This window comes from Periophthalmus magnuspinnatus, chromosome 11, assembly GCF_009829125.3.
Source record: "Periophthalmus magnuspinnatus isolate fPerMag1 chromosome 11, fPerMag1.2.pri, whole genome shotgun sequence".
NCBI lineage: Eukaryota > Metazoa > Chordata > Actinopteri > Gobiiformes > Gobiidae > Periophthalmus > Periophthalmus magnuspinnatus.
Window position 1 is genome coordinate 17,559,554 of NC_047136.2, and position 21,149 is coordinate 17,580,702.

Here is a 21,149-nt window from a genome sequence, read left to right on the forward strand (position 1 = left end):
ATTTAATATCAGATCACATGACTGTATAGGGATAAGCGCTACCAGAGTAGAGATGAGGTAATGGGTGTTTGACTGTTTTTGTCAAAAAAATGCAATGCACTTCAAGGACAAGCAAAACTGGATACTTTGGTGCCACAATCACAATTCAATAATCTGGTAACGACCTTTTATATACACACACCTGCACCAGTTTTGAATGTTTTATATGAACTTATATACTTATTCGTTTTGTTTGTTTTGCTGTTTGTATTGTATTTTAAACAGAGCACCCATGAAAAAGAAAGTCTAAGTGCTCTCATTTGGTTCCCCTGCATAAATAAAGATATAGAAAAGATCAGAGCAATGACGTCTTGGAGAATAAAAATAACTCAAACACTCTAAATACAACTTTGAGATCCCAAAGCTTAGGGGCCCTAAGCTGAATTTGCCCTCGGGGGCCCACTTCGTAACAGCCACTGATAAAACGACTGCAAATTCTAGAGGCTCACAACAGCAATAACCACAGGTATAACAGTAAAAAACATGTCAGGAAGGGGGTTTGCCATTTTTTACTTGGTTTCTGGTGCATTTTCATGTGTTCAGTTGACGTAAGTGAGCTAACATTTATCAATTCTTTATGTCATAAAATGCTGAATTGGATAGAGTAGCCACACAATATACTTAGGCAAGGGCACATTTACTTCAAAATCATACCACTCAAGTAGTACAAAGCAACAATCCAAGTTAAGAGTTGCATAAGAGAAACAACCTGGACATAAAATCAGATTTATAATCATCAGATCATTTGACTGAATATTAAATAAGAGGATTTTAGGATCACATTATTTTTATGTTTATTGTCAGGCTTTGGATCCTGTGATTTTGCTTAAATGCGCATATTAATGGGTAGGATGCACAGATACCGATACCAGTATCGCCCAGTACTCGTACTCGTCAATGGGCTGCCGATACCAAGGGCCGATACCACTGTATCTGTGCTGCCTCTTGTTTGACTCACAGCTCATCTCTCCACAGAGCAGTGAGCTCTGGACATAAAGCTGCACATTCACTGTTCGGCACATTAAGCACAGCTTTAATCATATGTGACTGTCACATGAAATATAGAAATATTTAGGACTCTAAAAGGTGTTTCTAGTTCACAGAGGACACCAGCGTAATGCTTGTGTTTACAGTAGTAGCATGCTCATGTTGCCAAGTGGCGCTGGTGATTATTTGCTTGTGCTGCATTGTAACTTATTATAATTGGCAAACACATTCAGTGACTGCATAAAGGTTAAGTTCAGAGCTTTTTAAAGACATATTGGCCTATATTGGTCAAAATGTGGCCCTGGTATAAGTAAGACAACACTCAGTGTTATGCTAACAGTGACTCATTCGCAGTTAGCATGTTAGCAGTTAGCGCGGAGCGCAGTCTGCAAAAAGGAAGTGGTAAATATTAAAGCCAGATGCTTATCTAAATAGATTATGAAAAAGCCACAACCAAAAACAGCCAGTGTAATAAATGGACTGACCTGCTGTCCCTCGCTCTGAGCTGTGTCCTGTCCTGCAGAATTATACACATCCAGCTTCACCGTTTTATCTGCAGGTCCCATGGTGTAAAGTGGGACATATTTCGAGTCTTCTCTGTAAAGTCCCTCTTTACCCATAACGATCTTCCTCTGGGGTTTTTCATACATTGTCCTGTACTTTAGATTAACTGAACTTCATTAACTTTTAGTCTTTTAGTTTGTAAAACACCCATTGAAATGTCCCTTTGCTGCCTCAGCGCAGTCAGAGCTCACCTTGAGGGGAGGGGCCCCGTAGCTGTCCACACTACTGCCTGATTTAAAAAAAAAATGTAGGCAGCATATATTTAGCTACTGGAAATAACACACATTTAATCGTTTAAGAGGGATATGCAGACTAGTATAAACACCGGAGCGTCATTTAGTTTTCAGAAAAAAACTTTCCAATCATTATTTCCAATATGAACGTATGGGCTCTTGGGCGCCCTCTGGTGGCCTTGGGGCTCTAAGCAGCTGCTTGTAGGCTGGGCCGGCCTTGGTTATATAAAAGCAACATATATAAATTCTATAGGATCTAAAAAGTCAATTTTGCATAATACGTCTCCTCTAAGGATTTGTTAGAAGTGGGTTTATTTGCAACAGTTTTGACTGATCAGTCTTGAAACTAACTAAATGGCTCATTGGGAACAAAATGGGACCAGCTGCTCCTCCGACTGAAACAGGAGTCAGAAACGGTCTCCCACTAGCTTGTTTTCTTACGTTTTGTGGAGACATTTAGTTTTCTCAGTTATGTTAAATCTATAACTTCTCTTACCACTAAATAATAACCCCATTGAAGCAAAAAAAAAACCCCCCCCCCCCCCAAAAAAAAAACCCCAAACCAAAACAAAAAAAAACAAAAAACAAACAATCCCAAAACAAAACAATGGAGCTACAACATTAATTAAAAAATTTCTTCACTGTTTTACTGTTTTAGTTGTATTTATCTAGTTTTAAGCTTTCACTGTCTTTTTGAGGTACAGCATTATTATATTCATCTTTTATGATTTACTTTGATTCTAATTCTTATATATATATATATATATATATATATATATATATATATATATATATATATATATATATATATATATATATATATATATATATATATATATATATATATATATATATATATATATATATATATATATATATAATGGTTTAACTCTCTGGGGCCACTTTTAGGGCAGAGATGTGGAAACTGGGCCTTGCACGTGTATGGCGAGCTGCCCCATCTCCCAGCATGAAAGTCCTCAGATTTACTTCACAAGTCAAAAATGAAACCTCATAAAAATGCAGTCCAATTCCAAGACAAATTCACTTCCAACAAAAGAAAGGAAGTACAACTTTCTAACAACTGAATTCATAATTCTGGAAAGCCCGGCCTGGGGGCTTTAAAGTCTGCATATTATGCTTTGCTTTGGCATTTATTGGCTTATAAACATACTCTTGCTCACCTTGGCATTGTATTTCAAGTTTTAAAATTTATGGGGACTGTACCTCATTTTTATTCTTTCAAAAATGTGAAAAACAGAACTAGCCCATTTTTAACAGTTTGCAGTGGTTCAAAGTTACTCCTCTTATATATCCTGAACATCCTAATTATTCACCATGATGAGTGTATAAGTGCGGGGCACTACTTTAAGAGACCAGAGTAGAGTTAAAGCTAACAGCCTGACCTCAAGAGCTATTTTTAAAATATCTAAAATATCTTTACTGGGGCAATGAAAATTTTACTCAGCTAGATGGACAGAAATTGATTCACAATTGAATAAGCCAACCGGAGAATCACATAGTCCATATCAAAACAAATATGGTTGCTTATGAGGTGCCCAATGAGCTCCTTTGTTTCACTTGTGTCACTGAAATAAACAAATTTGATTGCACGGTACTGTCTGAGTCTGACTCGAGATACGATGGAGGGCTTGGTGACCAGACTGATATACCTCTAAATAAAAAAATACAGAGATTATTCATCAATCTGGATTTTCCAGGAAACAAAAAAACAGTACAGCCAGTTTAACCAATTAGTATTTGTATTAGTAGTATGAGCATTTAAAGGACCCATATTATGCTATTTCCAGATCTATGTTATGATTGTTGTTTTCTCAGCAAAAACATACCTGGAGTTGTGTTTTGTTTCATTCACACATGTTTAACACACAAACTCTACATATTTAGGCTGAGAGCTCTTCTCTCAGACTGAAAACACTCTGTTCCACCTTGTGCACCACTGTGTTTTTAAATTACATACACCTTCACTAGAATCATTTGGATAATTTCAACTCTGGAATTGCCACTCTCTACTAAACTAAAGGCAAAAGGAGCTGTTAACTTGAAAACTACCACTTCATGAAATAACAAGTTGAAACAGAGCATTTTGAGCTTTGGAGATGTAGACAGGCTAATAATAAAGTGTTACTCAAACACGTGTGAATGAAACAAAACACAACTCCGGGTTTGATGAAGTAACAACATTCTAAAATGGCTAAATGCTAAAAAGCTCACAACCTCACAAGTCAGTTTTGCGCAATATAGGACCATTAAGTGGCTGCAGTGGAGTCACCTGTGGCCCGTAGCAGCTGACACAGAGGTGGATGTTATTGGAGCCTCTCATGCTGACACACAGCAGAGAGGAACACATCCAGTAGTGGCCTCAGCTCAGCCCCTTAACTGAAAACAGATGGGCCTTATGCACACCACAGTACGCTCTGGGATAACTCTACACCACTTGAAATTATCACCATTGAATAGGTAAATACAGCATAATATTGTCAGAGCACCGCATAGGCAGCCATTCGTGGTTTTCAGATTCTAGACTCTGATCATGACATACTTGCAGACAGGAGGCAAGAGACAGATTTCTAGGTAGAAGAAATATCCAAAAGAGAAATTCACAAATGTTGAAACAGATTATTTCTATAAGTGAATAAACCATAGAACTCGCTGCATTACAACAAAAATACAGTATAAATTTTGAGTGTCCCCTTCTCTGTCCCCCAGTTCCCCCCAAGCAGCTGAGCTCTGAGTATTTATATCAGAATGACACAGCTACATACATTTCAAAGCAGTGACCTTTGTTTCACACCCATGACATGTTGAACTTTTACTCTTGAGGACGGATAAGACAACAAAGGCTTTCCTGGAGGATGGAGACAGAGCCTTCTCACATGTTAATGTCTGGTCTGGGTCTGAAGGACTGACACAGATCAAATGCATTTAAAGACATACGATAAGAATATTTTCTTCACAACATGAATATCCTTTCCATCACACCTGCATTCATCATTACTGGCCTATAGAACGCTGTGATGTCATGTCATGTTAAACCTAGCAATTAAAATGTATATTCTGTGCAAAATGCATTGTGAAGCAACAAAGTCTCTTTTCATGTACCAAGTTTTTGCAGTCATTTGTGGACAGGTTTTGAACTAGCTCCAAAAAGGCTACAGTCCACCTCTAGAACCCCACAAAACAATGTCATTGTGATGATGTTATTGTCTATGCCTTCTTTTAATCTCATCAACTGGTCTCGACAAGGGGTCCATATCTTTGTAAGAGAGTTGTAAGTAGCCACGACTTTAACTTTTCAGGTGGAAGGTCCGCAACCTCCAAGTCTTCATGGAGATGATTTTTACAAGCTAAAGCCAAGTTAAAACAACTGCAATCTCTTTTTAATGTGAGATGTCTATCCATCCATTTTCTTCCTCTTTTCTGGAGTCCGGTTGCACGGCCAGCAGTCTAAGCAGGGAGTCCCAGACTACCTTCACTCCCTCCTGGTGGGACATGTCCAGAACACCTTCGTAGGGAAGGTCCGCTCTCTTGTCCTTTAAGGCATTACCCAAAGCTCATGACCATAGGTGAGGTTAGGAACATAGACTGATTGGTAAAACTAGAGCTTTGCCTTTCAACTCAGCTCCTTCTTTACCACAACAGTCCGATACAGTGACCGCATCACTGCAGACGCTGCACCGCTCCACTTGTCAATCTCACACTCTATCCTTCCCTCACTCTTGAACCCAGAAGACCCAGAAATACTTACACTCCTAGACTTGCCCTCTCCACCCACCTGGAGAGGGCAAGCTACCTTTTCCCGGTAGAGAACCTGAGATCTTGTTGTTGCAGAGCTGGACCCCCTCTGCCCCTGACTGTCCCTAGAAATTTTGTCCATAAAAACAACCCTACCCCTAACCCTAACAGGACCGATGACAAAGGACAGCCCTGGCGGAGTCCAACATGCACTGGAAACAGGTCTGACTTACTGCCGGCAATGTGAACACAGCTCATAAACGGACCAGACAGCCCTTAGCAAAGGACCCAGGACCTCATACTCCTGGAGGATCCCCCAAAGGACACCATGAGGGACATGAATGCCTTCTCCATATCCACAAAACGAATGTGGACTGGTTGGACAAACTCCAATGAACCCTCGAGCACCTGATGCAGAGTATAGAGCTGGTTCAGTGTTTTGCAATCGGGACGAAAACCACACTGCTCCTCCTGAATCTCTTCGACTTTTGGTTGTGTTCTCCTCTCCCTTACCCTGGAACAGACCTTACCGGGGAGGCTGAGGAGTGTGAGTCTTCTGTACATGCTGTTAATTGTTTTCATTCAACTGATGGACCTGGAAGTGACATCACAGTTAACAACTCTATAGTCTTAAGCTTGTCTATCTCCATGTAGGCTGGTAAGAAAAGCCAGGCCAAGTTAAAATACCTGATTTTCTCCCACATGTATTTGAGCAAAGTTTGTCAGCTGTGCAGATATATTGTATAAGCAGCATGTAAGGTAAAAATAAGTCAGCTGTGATGCATTTACATCTAATTATTAAGGGTTTCATTGTCTGATAATCAGGAAATGTACGATTAGCATGCAAGTTGTTGTTAGCATTAGAGTACCAGTAAAACTCCACTCTAGTCTCTGAAAGTTGCAAAAAGTGCTTATAATCAACAGGGTGAATAACGATTTTAAGGTTGACTGTTAGTTTTCAGGGTTTAAAGGCACAGCAGAAACCTTTAAATCACATTTTCTAAACTGTTGCACAAATATTAGACAATTTTGAGAGTTTATTCATAATCTGAAGCCCACGAACAGTTAACACAATCTCTTCCCAGTCCCTTTTCTCAGCTGGGTCAAATAGCTCATCTTCAAAATAAATTGCCCACTTTCCGTCCATGGCACAGCTCACAGCCAGCTTCAGACGGATTGTGCACAGCTTTTTGGAGGACTAAAGTGCGCATGTGGTCAGTAGCAGTGGGCCCAGCCTCCCTCTCACGTTACAGTCCCATATATATGTGTTCAAGTCCCCCTTCTGGGTCTCCTCCTCTCCCCTCCCTCTCCAGAGCAGACCCTGGAAGCTGCCTCTATACTTCCACTCTGCTTCTGGAGCACTGAGCTGTCATCCAAAATTTGCACGCAGTCTGTGCTCTGTTTGGATATTTACGTGATTTTTAACATATTCGTCAATATGCGGTACGTTAAGAAGTAGGTGGATTCACAAACAAGGATTACGTTTTTGGTTTCATTTTTTTTTTTTTTTTTTTTTTTTTGAACTTTGCAATATGAACTTTATAGTTGATTAACTTATAGCTAATTAGCAACTACTTTGGATCATAGCACATCTTGTAAATTGACTTGTTTTGCTGTGATCTTTTTTCAGCTACCACTTAACTTAACTTAAAGTTAGAAAGCTGAGTTCATAAATCACCTGACTCATGTTTTTTGTTCTTTTTAAGGTTGTCCAAATGACTAAAACCGACTAAAAAGATTGAACCATTCAAACCAAAGCAAAATGCAAGATTACAGGATATTTTTTATAGTAAAGTTGGTCAGCAGTTTTTTAATGAATTTGTAACTTTTAAAGATTAAAATCTCATTCTGATTTCAACAAAAATCTGATAAAAATTGTAACAATTCAATTTAAACATCAGCTCTGTAAACAAGAACATTTTTGGTGATTTTTTTTTACTGTAAAAAACTTTTTTTTTTTTTTTTTAATCATTCTCTGGACTTAACTGGACTTACCATGGATCATTCGCTGTTTGGTTGCCTCCGTAGCCCTCACGCTCCTTCACAAGGCCTGCACCCATATCTGGACCTCCCCAGCCCCTCTCCTCCCTGTGGGTTCCCTGGAGGAGGAGAGGACAACGGGACATTCGGCAACCACCCTGTCCCCCTATCCCAACACCAGGGTCCCTCGGGCTGGCCTCCTCCAGCACACATTCAGTCGCCTACAGCCCAGCATGGGGTGAGCCTCCCAGAGAACAGCCCAGAACAGTGCTCCGGGGTGGGGGGTACTCCGCATGGCAGTGACCCCACACAGGGGTCATGCGTGTCGGGGGAGTTTGGCCAACACAGTCTGCCCTCTGAAGAGACGGAGAGGAGGACCAAAGCCAAGAGCGAAGTGTCAGGTAAAAGTGAACAGCATGATTTTGGATAGACATATATAAGCCAAGCCGATAGTACTAGATTATTTGATGAAATCATATTTTAATTAAAGCCACAGTATACCCTTTTTTAACCCCAGAATACACACACTATATCTATCTATCTATCTATCTATCTATCTATCTATCTATCTATCTATCTATCTATCTATCTATCTATCTATCTATCTATCTATCTATCTATCTATCTATCTATCTATCTATCTATCTATCTATCTATCTATCTATCTATCTATCTATCTCTCTCTCTCTCTCTCTCTCTCTCTCTCTCTCTCTCTCTCTCTCTCTCTATCTATCTCTCTCTCTCTCTCTCTCTCTCTCTATCTATCTATCTATCTATCTCTCTCTCTCTCTCTCTCTCTCTCTCTCTCTCTCTCTCTCTCTCTCTCTCTCTCTCTCTCTATATATATATATATATATATATATATATATATATATATATATATATATATATATATGGGGTATATGTTCTAAAAATAACCCACAAAAGGCGGAAAGTAGTCAGCTCACCACACACTTTATACACTTTTCTCACACAGGCATTAACATTTTCTCCCATTTCTCTCTTGTTTAAACACTCTCAAAGTTCAAACCTTCGTACATTATATCCCCCTTCCTCAATGATCCCTTTAAATGTATTGTTCACGTGCCTCTGCTCCTGCGGTATCTGCAGAGGCACCTCTCTCTGCAGAATAACACTTCAGTTCAAAGCATTTTTGAAATTTTATCAGTGCACAACGTTTTATTGACATTGTGGGTTTTGTCGGGGGGAAAACTTGCAAACATCCAGCACTTCAGAGTCACACTGTGATCAAACATTTATCTAAATTTGGCTGAACACATTCTGTACTGTACAGGAGACACGGCACACAGGAGATTGACTGATAATGGTCTACAGTCCCTTAACCAATCAGGATGCAGAGCATCCATATACACAGAATAATGAACTATCTCATTATTTTATTTGTATTATCTATTTATTTCAGGGACAATGCCTGTAGGCCCTTTTCACAGAGCTGCTTCCGGTTCACTTGAAAAGTGTGGAGCCACTCTTCCCTCACTATTCTCTAAAGGAGTCTTGCTAAAATAAATCAAGATAGCAAGTTACGGATGAATGATCACAGACAGCAGCTTAAGACCTTTACGATGCTTCGGTGTTTATAAAAGTAGGTATTTTTGTCTCAAAGCTAATGCTAATGCTAATATAATCTAATCTAAATCTGAAAATAGAACATAAAACAACTTTATGAAAATACATCTATTGTTTTTCTGCGCAAAGTCCTTGAGATTGTTGCTATGTTGACATTACTAATCAATTTTAATGTCAGTTAGCATTAGCTTCAAGACACAAATACACACTTTTATAAACACACAAGTTTCCTCCAGTGAAGTATTTATATCGTAGTAAAGATCTTGACTCACTGTCTGTGATTATCTGTAACTTTCTGTCCAGTGCCTGTCATTTAAATATTGATTTATTTCAGCACGACTAATTTCTAATACACAATGAACGGAGCAGGACGTGTGGCTCTGCACTTTTTCAGAGAACTGGAACTACCCAGGTGGCTCTATGAAAAGAGTCTGTTAATGAACATTTCTGTAAATATGCCAGAATTAGCCAAGCCATATGCAACAGTATTCAATAGAGAAATATTTACACTTTGTACTAAATTGTGTAAATATTTGCTTATTGAATACAGTTACATTCACTATACAAGACACAGACGCATCAGTCAATTACATAACCTTCTAGTATCTTATAGCTCAGAGATAATCCTTGCAGAGGTCATGACCCCGTGTCTCCATCTGCAGCCCTCAACACATTTTTTTACTCTGAACTAACTAACTCCAGGGGAAAATGCGAGCACTAATGGAGGGTTAGCTAGCTCACATCACATATTGGCTTTATAAAACTCAGCTCCCTGGCATCTATTTGACATCTCCACTTCCTACCCATGTGCTTTCTATGAACAGTAAAATCATATCTGCTGTCGAACCACAAAAAAAAAAAAAAGACCAAAAAAACCCAAAACTTTCCGTCCCTCACTGGCGGCATTTGTGACTGACACTTTCAACACTTCACAGGGCTAAAGCTAAATCCAATTTCCGCATGCTAACTTCATAGGCTCTCAAACCGCAGCACTTTTACTACCCTGAATCAGTGAATGCCATAAAAAAGGGTCAAATCATGATGAAATAAAGTATAAAAAATGCCCTTATTATGCTCCTCTGTGTCTGATATTGCTGTTGGATATTAAAGTGCCCCAGTACAGATCTTGAGGTTGAAAAAGTCCACTGTATACTGTCTGCATCTAATTATAAAGCGTATTTTGTCTGTATTTTGTGAGTTAGCCTGATACTTTTTCCTATCTTTACCGTCACTGCAAAGCTCCGCACTGGTATCTCAGAACATATAAGGTAAGGAAGGATAACTTTGGACCAGTGCAAACATAGCATCGACGCAGATCTGGGCTCATTCCGTCTCTCCCTTTTTTCATTTGGCGTTGATTGCATAAGGAATAATATTACCCTTTTTGAGCAGGTAAAGACATGCAAAAGTCATGTTCCCTTGTTTGTTAATCAGACCTACAGAACACTCTCTAGGTGAGGCGGAGGAGCCGACCCACCCACACCCGCTTTACTTCCTTTACTTTCCTCATTGAGCTATACGACCCGCCCGCATCACTACACTTCACAAATCTTGGATTAGTTTATATGTTGACGTACAAAATATCATTACATGCTTGACGCTACAGTGCCACAGAGCTTTTCCTTTTCACCATTAACTGACCACAAGAACGCTAACACGACTGGAAATACTATGATCTCACCATTGGAATAGGAAGAAAGGAAAAGTACAAATATGCATAGAAAGTACAAAAGACTGCAGGATATACGGTCCACCAGTTGTGTCCAAGTACTATTTACTACAGTATATAGTATAAGATATTACATTCTTGTTTTTTTCAAAGCACAGAACAAAAAATATATTCAGATGTGCAGTGTGTCAGCAAAGAACATTTCAGGAAAACATAATGTTACTATGTGTGAAATATTGATAATGATCATTTGGACACATGACAACAATTCAAGTAGTGGTTATTGTGTTGTTTGAAGTACTTGGTGTTGTGGGTTCAACTCCCGGCCATGACCCTATGCTGAATGTCTCTCTCTCTCCCCATTTCACCCCACAGTTGTCCAGTCAAGGTCTTCAGGCTAGGAAAAAGTTATTGTTGCTACATATATTTATATTCAACCACAGGGAGTTTTTGAAATCCCATGTGATTTTTGGTTAAGATTGAAATGTCTTAAGATAGTCTTGGCAAATGATACTACTCATTTAGATGTTAGTAATATCACAGACTGGTTAGAAAATATTTGTTCATGTAAGAAAACCAATTAGGACACTTAGGATGCATTTCACGCACCCAAAATATTCACTGTGATGACTTTATAAGCCCTTTTTTCACAACTTTCAGAGGTCATAGCAGAGTCTTGAAGTCACAGTAATGCTAACAACTGGGATGCAAACAATGCGTTTCATGATTATCGGACAATAAAACACTTGAGATATGATATGGTACACAGCAGACTTATTTTGACCTAAAAAGATGCTGATATAATATATATGTTCAAGACAAATTTACATACATGGAAAAAAAAAATCTGGTACAGGGCCTTTAATGTAGACCTCGTTGATACACTTGGCTTTGCTGCAACACCTGAAATAGTAGTGTGACTAAAACATAAACATATAAAAAGCATGACACAAAACTGTACACAACAACAAACCTGATGCAATGTGCAGTAATTTCATTAGTGGGATGCATGCTGATTGTGTTCTGAAGGAGGAGTCACTTTACACAAGGAGGAAAGGGAATGGAGAGAAACTTATAAATGTTAATATGTCGTTTTCAGCAAATATGGCACTTTCAAGACAATAAAAGGTAACATAGTGATCTTATGTGTTAGCAGTTAATACCCCGTAGAAGTGTAGTACCCCTATTTAAGTTGTCCTTTTTCATACTTCCCTAGCTATCCTACGCCACAACAGAGCAATAAAAAATGATAGGCAGTTCTAATTTCACTTTTATTTTACTTTGAGATGGGCCCCAGTCGTTTATCAACCCTACGCTCAAATCTTTTCCTTCCCCCATTCCCTCTCTGGCCTTCTTCCCCCTGTTTTCTTTTGGAGAATCTGGAAAAAGTTGTGTTTTCCATTTCAGAGTCCCAGGACGGGAGCTTCAAGGCGGACATGAGTAGCGGTAAGCCCAGGAAGGAGCGCACGGCCTTCACTAAGGAGCAGATCCGGGAGCTGGAGGCTGAATTTGCGCATCACAACTATCTGACGAGACTGAGACGCTACGAAATCGCCGTCAACCTGGACCTCACTGAAAGACAGGTACAGGGCCTGACTTGGAATTGTTAAAAAGGAGGTATTATGCAAAATCGACTTTTAGTAGTTACGTTATAATGTCCCCTCCTGAAAAACATATCTGAAGTGGTTGTATATGTCTCCCAGGCCCTATTCACACCCTTATTACAGTTAGCAGTAGAAATCCATCTGATTCTCAGCCCACAAGTCTATGCCACCCACACTCCCACACGACAACTCTCCATAAATATACAAAAGTATGATACAAAACAATACACTACAACTTCATAAACCTGATGTGGTGTACAGTGGTTTCATTAGCAGAATACATGCTGGTTGTGTTGTGATAGCGCTTTGAAGGGGGAGTGACTTAGCATGGGGAGAAGGGGGACGCTGGTTTCAGTGATGCAAAATTAGAACCATTGCTGAAGCAAGTAATTCAGATTTACACGATTTTATTTGAGTGATAAAAAGTCGTGAAAAAGGCACCTATACCAGGAAACTAAAAGCTCACAATAAAACACATGTGCTATTTTCATTGTTACAGCTTATTATTTCATAATATTTGTGTAATTAAACAGACCACATATGTCTTTCACTTTAAACGCCTCGGTCAGTGGAGAATGAAGCATTTAGAAAAGACAGTGTAGCAACATGGCTAATCAGCGTCATGCTAATAGATTGATGATTTGCTGTGCAGGTTTAATGATGATGTGGAAAGCAGTTATAAATAACCACACATTTTCTGAGGCATATGTCGGCAATAAACATTTCTGTCGACCTTTATTGAAGCCGATTATGGAAAGTCTACAATTCTAATTGTAGCTAATTTGCCTATGAACATAAAACAAATGTGATATCAAAATGTATAAAGTTGTTTCTGGAGTGTTTAATTTTCGTTCATGTTTTATAGCATTTCTAGACATTTCAACAATTAGGTAGTTAAAAATAGTTGAAAAAGAGACATCAACAAGTAGTCACAAACCTTTTACTGAAGCGAGTCCTGTATCTGCGGCCTGACAGAAGCAGACAGAAGTGTCTGTGGAGAGGGTGGTCTGAGCATGTATGAGTAATCCTGTATTGTCATGCATTGTCCCCATCACTGCTCACTGCTGTTTTAACTTGCAATTATTCAATGTTTTAACTTGCAATTATTCAATATTCAATGTTTTTTGATAGGTAAACGCACACGGTGTAGAGTGAAAATAACCACAGAATCACTAAATAGGCCTGAATTTATTTATTGTCAAAACATGCAGTTTTTACACGAGTAGGGCGAAGTATGCTTGCAGTGTGTCCCTGGCCTTAGTTTTTGTTTGTCAAATCTAATTTTACAGACTCTGTGCTAACTCTGATGTCTCCACAGCACAAGTTCCTCTTTGGTCAGTTCATGGACACAAAGAATCACAGAGACAATTCAAAGAGTTTCTGTGGCATGGAAGCTATTAGCCACAGCACATTAGTATGACATGTACAACTGTTCAGGGTCTATCATCAACTCTTAGTAATTGCCAAACTTTGGATAGGCTGTAGCTATTTTCACAATGTCTGTTATGAAAACAAGGCTGCTGTCAGAAATGATTTCCTTTGCTTAGCCAAAAAATCATAAAACTGTGCAAGAAAGTGCAGGGAACATATTGTTTAAGCCTATGAAAATTCTCCAAAATGGTGAACCAACCATTTAATCACATTCAAGCCTATATATATACTGATTATGACCAATTATGTCACTGTTTGAACAGTATACACAAGGATGGACCTATACAGATTTTTTGAGCCGATGATTATGTCTAATCTTTGTCTGACTTGTGGCTGATAACTGATATCTGCTGAGACCGATATTTAGCTTTTAAAATCCACAGTAAGGCCTATAAATGTACCTTAAATTGAAATACAAATTCATGTTTCACTTAATAAAATGAACTTATCTGGGACATATTTGTTACATATCAATATCGACATTAACACCAGTCCCAATAAGACGTAAGAACAGTACAGTTAGCTGGAATAATAACACACCTTCCAAGACAAAAAAGTTGAATAAGGATACATTTTATACCGTCTAGGAACTTCCTTTTTCTAATTCTAGCAATAAATTAACCTAAAACTCGAGACCAAGTGTAGCATAAGTGACTGTGTAAATCTTAAAATGGTTTTGTTGAATAATGATTGGGGTTGTTTAAATCCAGGAATTTACAAAAGGGAAAGTCAAAATACACCTCGACAGGCAGCCAGGAGACGTTTGGCTCCAAGCTCAGCCAGGACAACTCTCCCAGGACACAGCTCTTCCTGTTAGCAGTCTCTTTACACCAGTGGAAGAAGTCTGAGTGGGAATTTTACCATGCACACTTCCCCTATTGCCTGACCAACCAGTCCCTTCTACATTCTGAATCATTTTGAATCCAAAAGGGCCTGGAATCAGACCATAGAACATGAAAACTTCCATCCTAGCTTAGGGCAGTCCAACCACAGCGGCTACTTCGTGTCATGTGTCTCAAAAATGCAGAAGACATTGCCTCTCAAAAATTCTCTTTGTCTGTTTGACTGGTTAAGCATGCCCGTCTGAATCTGTAAAGTCATCTGGTCCTGCAACTTCCCATACAATTTAGACTGAACTTAGCAGTTATTGATTTACCTCTGTATTCAATTGGGCTGTATCACACAAAAACTGGGTGTGTTGTGTATCTTATCTGCCTTGAAGTTCCAACCAGTAGTGTAGATAATTAGTGCTAATGAAGTTGGTCTGGAACAGAGGTGGGACAAAAAAATAGTGGTATTAATTGCAGGGGTGTATGACTATAGGCCTATGGTGGTTTAAACCCATTCTTCACTTTGAATTCATAACATCAATGTTCTTTACAGGGATGAGTTTATAAGCACTTTTTTTTTTGTTCTTAGTTTCAGAGTTTTATCACAAGTTTTGCTCCTAGCTGGCAACAGCGCTCCTTCTGTGATTGGGTTCAAAAACAATGCATTATAAGTAGGTACAGCGTAGTCTGATTTTGTTCTTCATTGTTCAAGAAGCTGATTGTTTGTGCTTTAGGCTACATCCTAGGACACATTTTGTTTGGACCCCCAAAGTTGAAACAGAACACAGAAGGGGAGTATGCTACTTGTTGGTATTCATAGAGTGTGTGGACAATATACAAATGTAATACATTGCTTTCTTTCTTTCAAAGGTGCAAAACGTTCTGTTTCCCAAGCAGCAGTGGCCATATATCACACTAAGGGAAGATAACAGATATGTTCAGGTCATTTTGCTTAAAACCACATTTCTTATCTGTAGCCCCTCTCATCTCAGGAATGTGTGACCCCCACTCTGCGAGGGTTATAAAACACTGACCTTGTTTGACTTTGCTTTAAATTTCTTAATGTGTAACCTTCACTCTTAAACCCCCACTCTGGGTGTAGTATAAAACACTGGTGCAATCTCACCCTGTTAGACTCTGCACTAGACTCTGCTGGAAACACCGCTTAGAACATTACTCACTTGACTCTGCTTTGAATTTTGCTGGACCCTGCCTTTAACTTGACTGTATTGCTGTAACTGACAATAAAGATCTACAGAACGATCCCCGTGCCTCTGCGCCTGTTCTTCATGCAAGAGAACAGAAACCGACAAGTGCAAATCAGCCAATCGCTGCATTAGACGACAGAGGGGCAATAGAGAGACGGGGTACAGAACATGGTTGAATCAGAACTAGGGGTGTGCAAAAATATTGAAATATCACAATATTGCGATACTAAATTTGATGATACAGTATCAATATCGTGGGCTGCTATAACAGTATATTGCCAAGAGCAGTTTTTAGTTTCCTTTAGCAAATTATTTTGTCACAGCGATATCATTTTGTTATTATTTTGCTTATCTTGCGGAAGGAAACTTGTTTATTCAATACATCTGGCATACTCACTGGTTTGATTATTAAAATGGATGTATTTCATATTACATTTGAGTGGGTAATGGTTTAACAAATAGAAAAAATACTGTTGTTTAAATGGATTTGGTTCTTAACACCAGAACCTCATGTGCGATATATCAATTATCACATATCGTCATATCATGAAATTATAGGTGTAACGTGTCAGTCAAACATGTTGTTAATGCTAGCTGGAGCAACCTGTGGGAAAGAAGGCGCCTGAATTGTCTGTTATTTATGTTCAGATCTTGATTTATGGACACAATAGCAAAATAAAAAAAACAGGATCATGTAGAGCAGGTTAATATGAACATTTTAAGACCAAAATGATGAGAATGACAGCAGCAGGTAGACAGAGTGCCGTTTTTAATACAAACTGAATTGGAGCCAGAGTCACACAGATTGGAGCAGGACACACACCCATGCTCGCATCCTGGAGCAACAGGCTAGCTATGTCCATTCTTATATACAGCCTATGATTGTGATACATGCATCGTTTATTGCATCTTTTATCACATCGTTAGAGACTGTGATTCCCAGCCCTATGGTGTGTGATGTCCTGTGTGGGTGCCCATGGCTGCAAAATGTAAAAAAAAAATGTACGACCATCTCCTTTACTTCTGGGGAATCCTGCTTTGTTTTGGGTCAGGACCTCTGAGATCATTAGGATGTCAAAGGAAGATAAGGCTCCAGTCCACCTGTGCTAACACATTTCTGGTGTGAAAGACAAAACCCGAGACTCGGAGGTGAAATTATCTGTGTGTACAATCTAATCGAGACCAGATGCTCCCCTGAAATAATCTCAGCATTTAGGGGACAAAAAGTGAAGTGGGTTGTATTCGGGGTTAGCAGAGGTAAGGAGAGTATATCTGTCAGTGTACAGACAAGTGGTGTGTACTGGTGTTAGCATGAAACTGTGACACCCCAATACTAAATAAAGTGCGGAGTCAGGGAAAGTGGATTCAGTCGAGGAGCTCATGTGTCAGACCGTATCAGCACTATACTCACGGCAGCGCTCATTATGTAATCGCTGGCATGCTATGAGGCTATTAGTCATTAGGAAAAGCACAGTAACTGAAAAACAATAATAATGCTTTAAAGGATTCTTGTGTCCTGTAAGCCATGTTACAATTTTGTTATTAAAAAGATATCCGCTTGTGTTTGAGTAACACTGCATTATTAGTGTGTCTACGTCTCCCAGGCTCAAAATGCTTAGTTCGACCTGGTGATGGCTCCTTTTACCTTTTGTTAAGTAAAGATTGGCAATTTTTAAGCTGAAATTATCCAATTCTAATTAAGGTATATGGAGTTTAAAAACACAGTAGAGCACTTCCGGTATTGCCTCGTGACATCACAAGGTGATAGAGAGTATTTGAGAAAAGTACTCAGCCGAAATATGCAGGATTTGAATGCTAAACATGTGTGAATGAAATAAAACACAATTCCGGGTATGTTTTAAATGAGGAAACAACATTATAGCAGATCAGAAAACAGCAAATTACAGGCTTTTTTTTTTAACAGAATGTCTTATTTTTGAGTGATTCATGCCTGTTTAAGTACTCCTGAATTGTCCTGTTTTTGAAGCCTCAAAACATGCAAAATAGGTAAAATCCTGCTAAGGTAGTTCTGACTAAGCCTAGCTAAGGATCTGGAGATGGGTCCATGGGTGCTGTATTGTGTTGCCCACTGCTCCAGTTGCTTTGCAGGATGGGTCAAATGCATATTGGTTAACCAAACCAATACAAGCCATTTTCAAAAGTTAATAGAACATGTTTTCACAATTTAATTTGGTGTTCCTTTCTTATATAACACGGCATTAATACAATGCTGACGTTACTGTTTTTCTTACAGGTAAAGGTCTGGTTCCAGAACCGACGGATGAAGTGGAAACGAGTTAAAGGAGGACAACAGGGACCAGCGGCCAGGGAGAAAGAACTCAACCACGTGAAGAAGGGGACGTTACTGCCCTCTGAGTTCTCAGGAATAGTGGGACTGTCGCCTCCTTCTGGCTCCCCCAGGCCTCTGCACGACTCCCCCAGAGCGGGTCTCCCTTCACCCAGGCCTGGTCTGCCCTCACCCAGAGGTGCTTATGATGAGGACAGTGGCGACAGTGAGCGCAGTTCTGAACAGGCACAACTATGACCCTGCACAAATGCATGTTAGCGACTGAAGACTGGAAATGGATAAACTGTCTGTGTTGCAGAGGTCATCGCAATATTCTTTGGCCTATAGTGTTTCATTGAGATGGAGACAAGAAAATTGACTGTTCTTAATATGCTGATTCTGAGGGGTGATATGATACAATATTGATCAATGTTGCTTATTTAAATGATCAGGTTCAATATTTAGGGATTACAGACAACTCAAAATCAAATGGCACAATTGGTCTCTTTAAGGTTATGTTGTGATTTTGACAGAAGATAGAATTTGGGTACAGTACCTATGGGAATAAGCATCTGCTGGGGCACTGAGGAGAGAAGCCATTAGTTGTTACGGTGCGTAGAGGAGGCACTGTGAGTGCTGAAGTCATCAGAATAAGTCAGGTGAATGTATGGACTTTAAAAACACAGCAGAGCTTCATCAAAATGCCTTAAAGCGTCCAAAAAGAACTATTCTAAAGCTGCACATGCAAAATACCTATACTCCCTCCTCCTGCAGTGTGAAAACCCAGTTTTAAGTCTAATAATCCTTTGTGCAATTGGTGACGTACCTGAAATGATCTATTGTCCTTAAATCAAAATGTGTTCTTACACTTATTTGATTTTTACTTTATTAAATAAACCCGACAACAAAGTCTGCCTTCTCCTAAGCTCTCTTAACTGCTGTGCTCTGAAAGTGAAAGCAGCTGGGCCTGTCTGGAGCGTGTTTGGGAGCAGTGTGGTGGACAGTGGTCGTCTGACTCTTTCCTCTGTGCCTGTGTTTCATTAGGGCCCCACAGTGTCTGATAAATGCGAGACACGGAAGGGCTGTCTGCGTACGCACAATAAAAGGGAAATCCCATGGAAATGTTAATTCATGTAGGCTTTAGACCCATCTGGAAATGTAGTACGACTCTGGGAGAATACATTTTGTTAGATAGAAGGAACCACAGCAGACAGATGGATGATAAAGTCTAACCTTATCCCTCACTTTACTGACACATTCCTATGATCCTAATTATTCACCGTGATGAGTTTATGAGTGATTTTCACAACTTTCAGACGCCAGAGCGGAGTTTTGCTAATGCTAACAAAGACAAGCATGCTAGTAGTTAAGGTTAACCTGATTGTGAAAAAAAAAAAAAAAAAACAAAAAAAACAAAAACATTGCTAGCATAGCTACCAATGCAAAGTGACAGTAGTGTGGCATATTCTGGTTGGGAAAAAATGTAGCAGCATGGTAACAGTGCAGCAGCGCCACTTGCTTTGTGGATGGTGTGGCGCACCATCTGTGGAGCTGCACTATTGGTGAGGGAAGTAACAACAAATTCCGAGTAAATATTTAATGATTTAAAAAGACTTTCAAATGATTGTATTGATGATATGTGCTGATTAAACACCAGTAGATATATATATATATATATATATATATATATATATATATATATATATATATATATATATATATATATATATATATATATATGTATATATATATATATATATATATATATATATATATATATATATATATATATATATATATATATATATATATATTTATATATATATATATATATATATATTTATATATATATATATATATATATATATATATATATATATATATATATATATATATATATATAAAATTCTCTTATTTGGAACTTTACTCACTTTTCTAGTTTAATCAAACTTATACCACTAATATACATGTATTTACTGTTAAATATTTGTTCAAAGCTGGTTATGAAACCTGTTTAAAACTGATCCCGCAGATCATGCAGCCATAGATGATAAACTAGGAAGTAACAAACCAGGAAGTATAATTTGTTGCAGGTAGCACATGAATGTTGAAGCAAATAAGAATGTATTTCTTGCAAGAAATAGGTCCAACAGTACAACCAACAGCATCTAGGATCTTTAAGTCAGACCCCGAATGATACCAATCACCACGTTTATATACTCTGAGATGATCAGATGACATATATTTCAAAGGGAGAATGTGCCAGTTCTTACTGAGGAGACAAGCTCCTGGAGCGATTCATGAGCTGGTTCACCTCAGGCTGTAATATGTAGAGTTAAAAAATACAGGACGTGGTACACTTCAAAGGAAAGAGGTCTGAAAGACATCTGTTTGGTCCGATTGCATCTATATTCAAATACTTTACAAATATATCATAATAAGATTAACAGGCAAAAGGGAACAAAAGGATTTACATGAAAGATTTTCCTAATGCTGTCTTTGATTACCAAACCAAATGAGTTTTAGTTATAAGACCAAATGAGTTTTTAAAAGATAAAATAATCACATAAAACTTTAACTTCCTTTACAGTCCCAAAGAGCTACTTTTACAATGTATTTACTAGGGCAAGATTAATGTTACCTTGTTATATAAAATATTGGGAACAACTTCATTAAATCCATGTACAAAATGTGACACTCACGGCTTGTAGAACAAATCCAGATCCAAAAAATGTTACCGCGCTCAGGAAGTTGTTTCGATTTTGAAGACGATGGCTGAAAAGAGATGAATGATGAAACACAGAGAACCACAAACCCTCCCGTGAACTGACAGGGTGCTCTGACGGACAGCTGTTTTAGCCATTCGGAGCTGCACTTAAGGGGACATCCATCCACTTTAATGCTTTGTGGTCACTGAGCACTGCAAAGTGAGCCTGACATCTGTAGGAACACAACCACATTGTGACAAACTGGAGCT

At 38.8% G+C, this 21,149-nt stretch overlaps 1 protein-coding gene across 1 annotated transcript; it reads left to right on the plus strand.

The window, feature by feature from the left end:
• Positions 1-7,549: 7,549 nt before the first annotated feature.
• Positions 7,550-18,495, plus strand: meox2b (mesenchyme homeobox 2b). Its single transcript, XM_055225511.1, has 3 exons — positions 7,550-7,957; positions 12,220-12,395; positions 18,140-18,495. Exons 1-3 carry the CDS (start codon positions 7,573-7,575, stop codon positions 18,428-18,430), a joined length of 852 nt encoding a protein of 283 aa, XP_055081486.1. The 5' UTR covers positions 7,550-7,572; the 3' UTR covers positions 18,431-18,495.
• Positions 18,496-21,149: the final 2,654 nt, after the last annotated feature.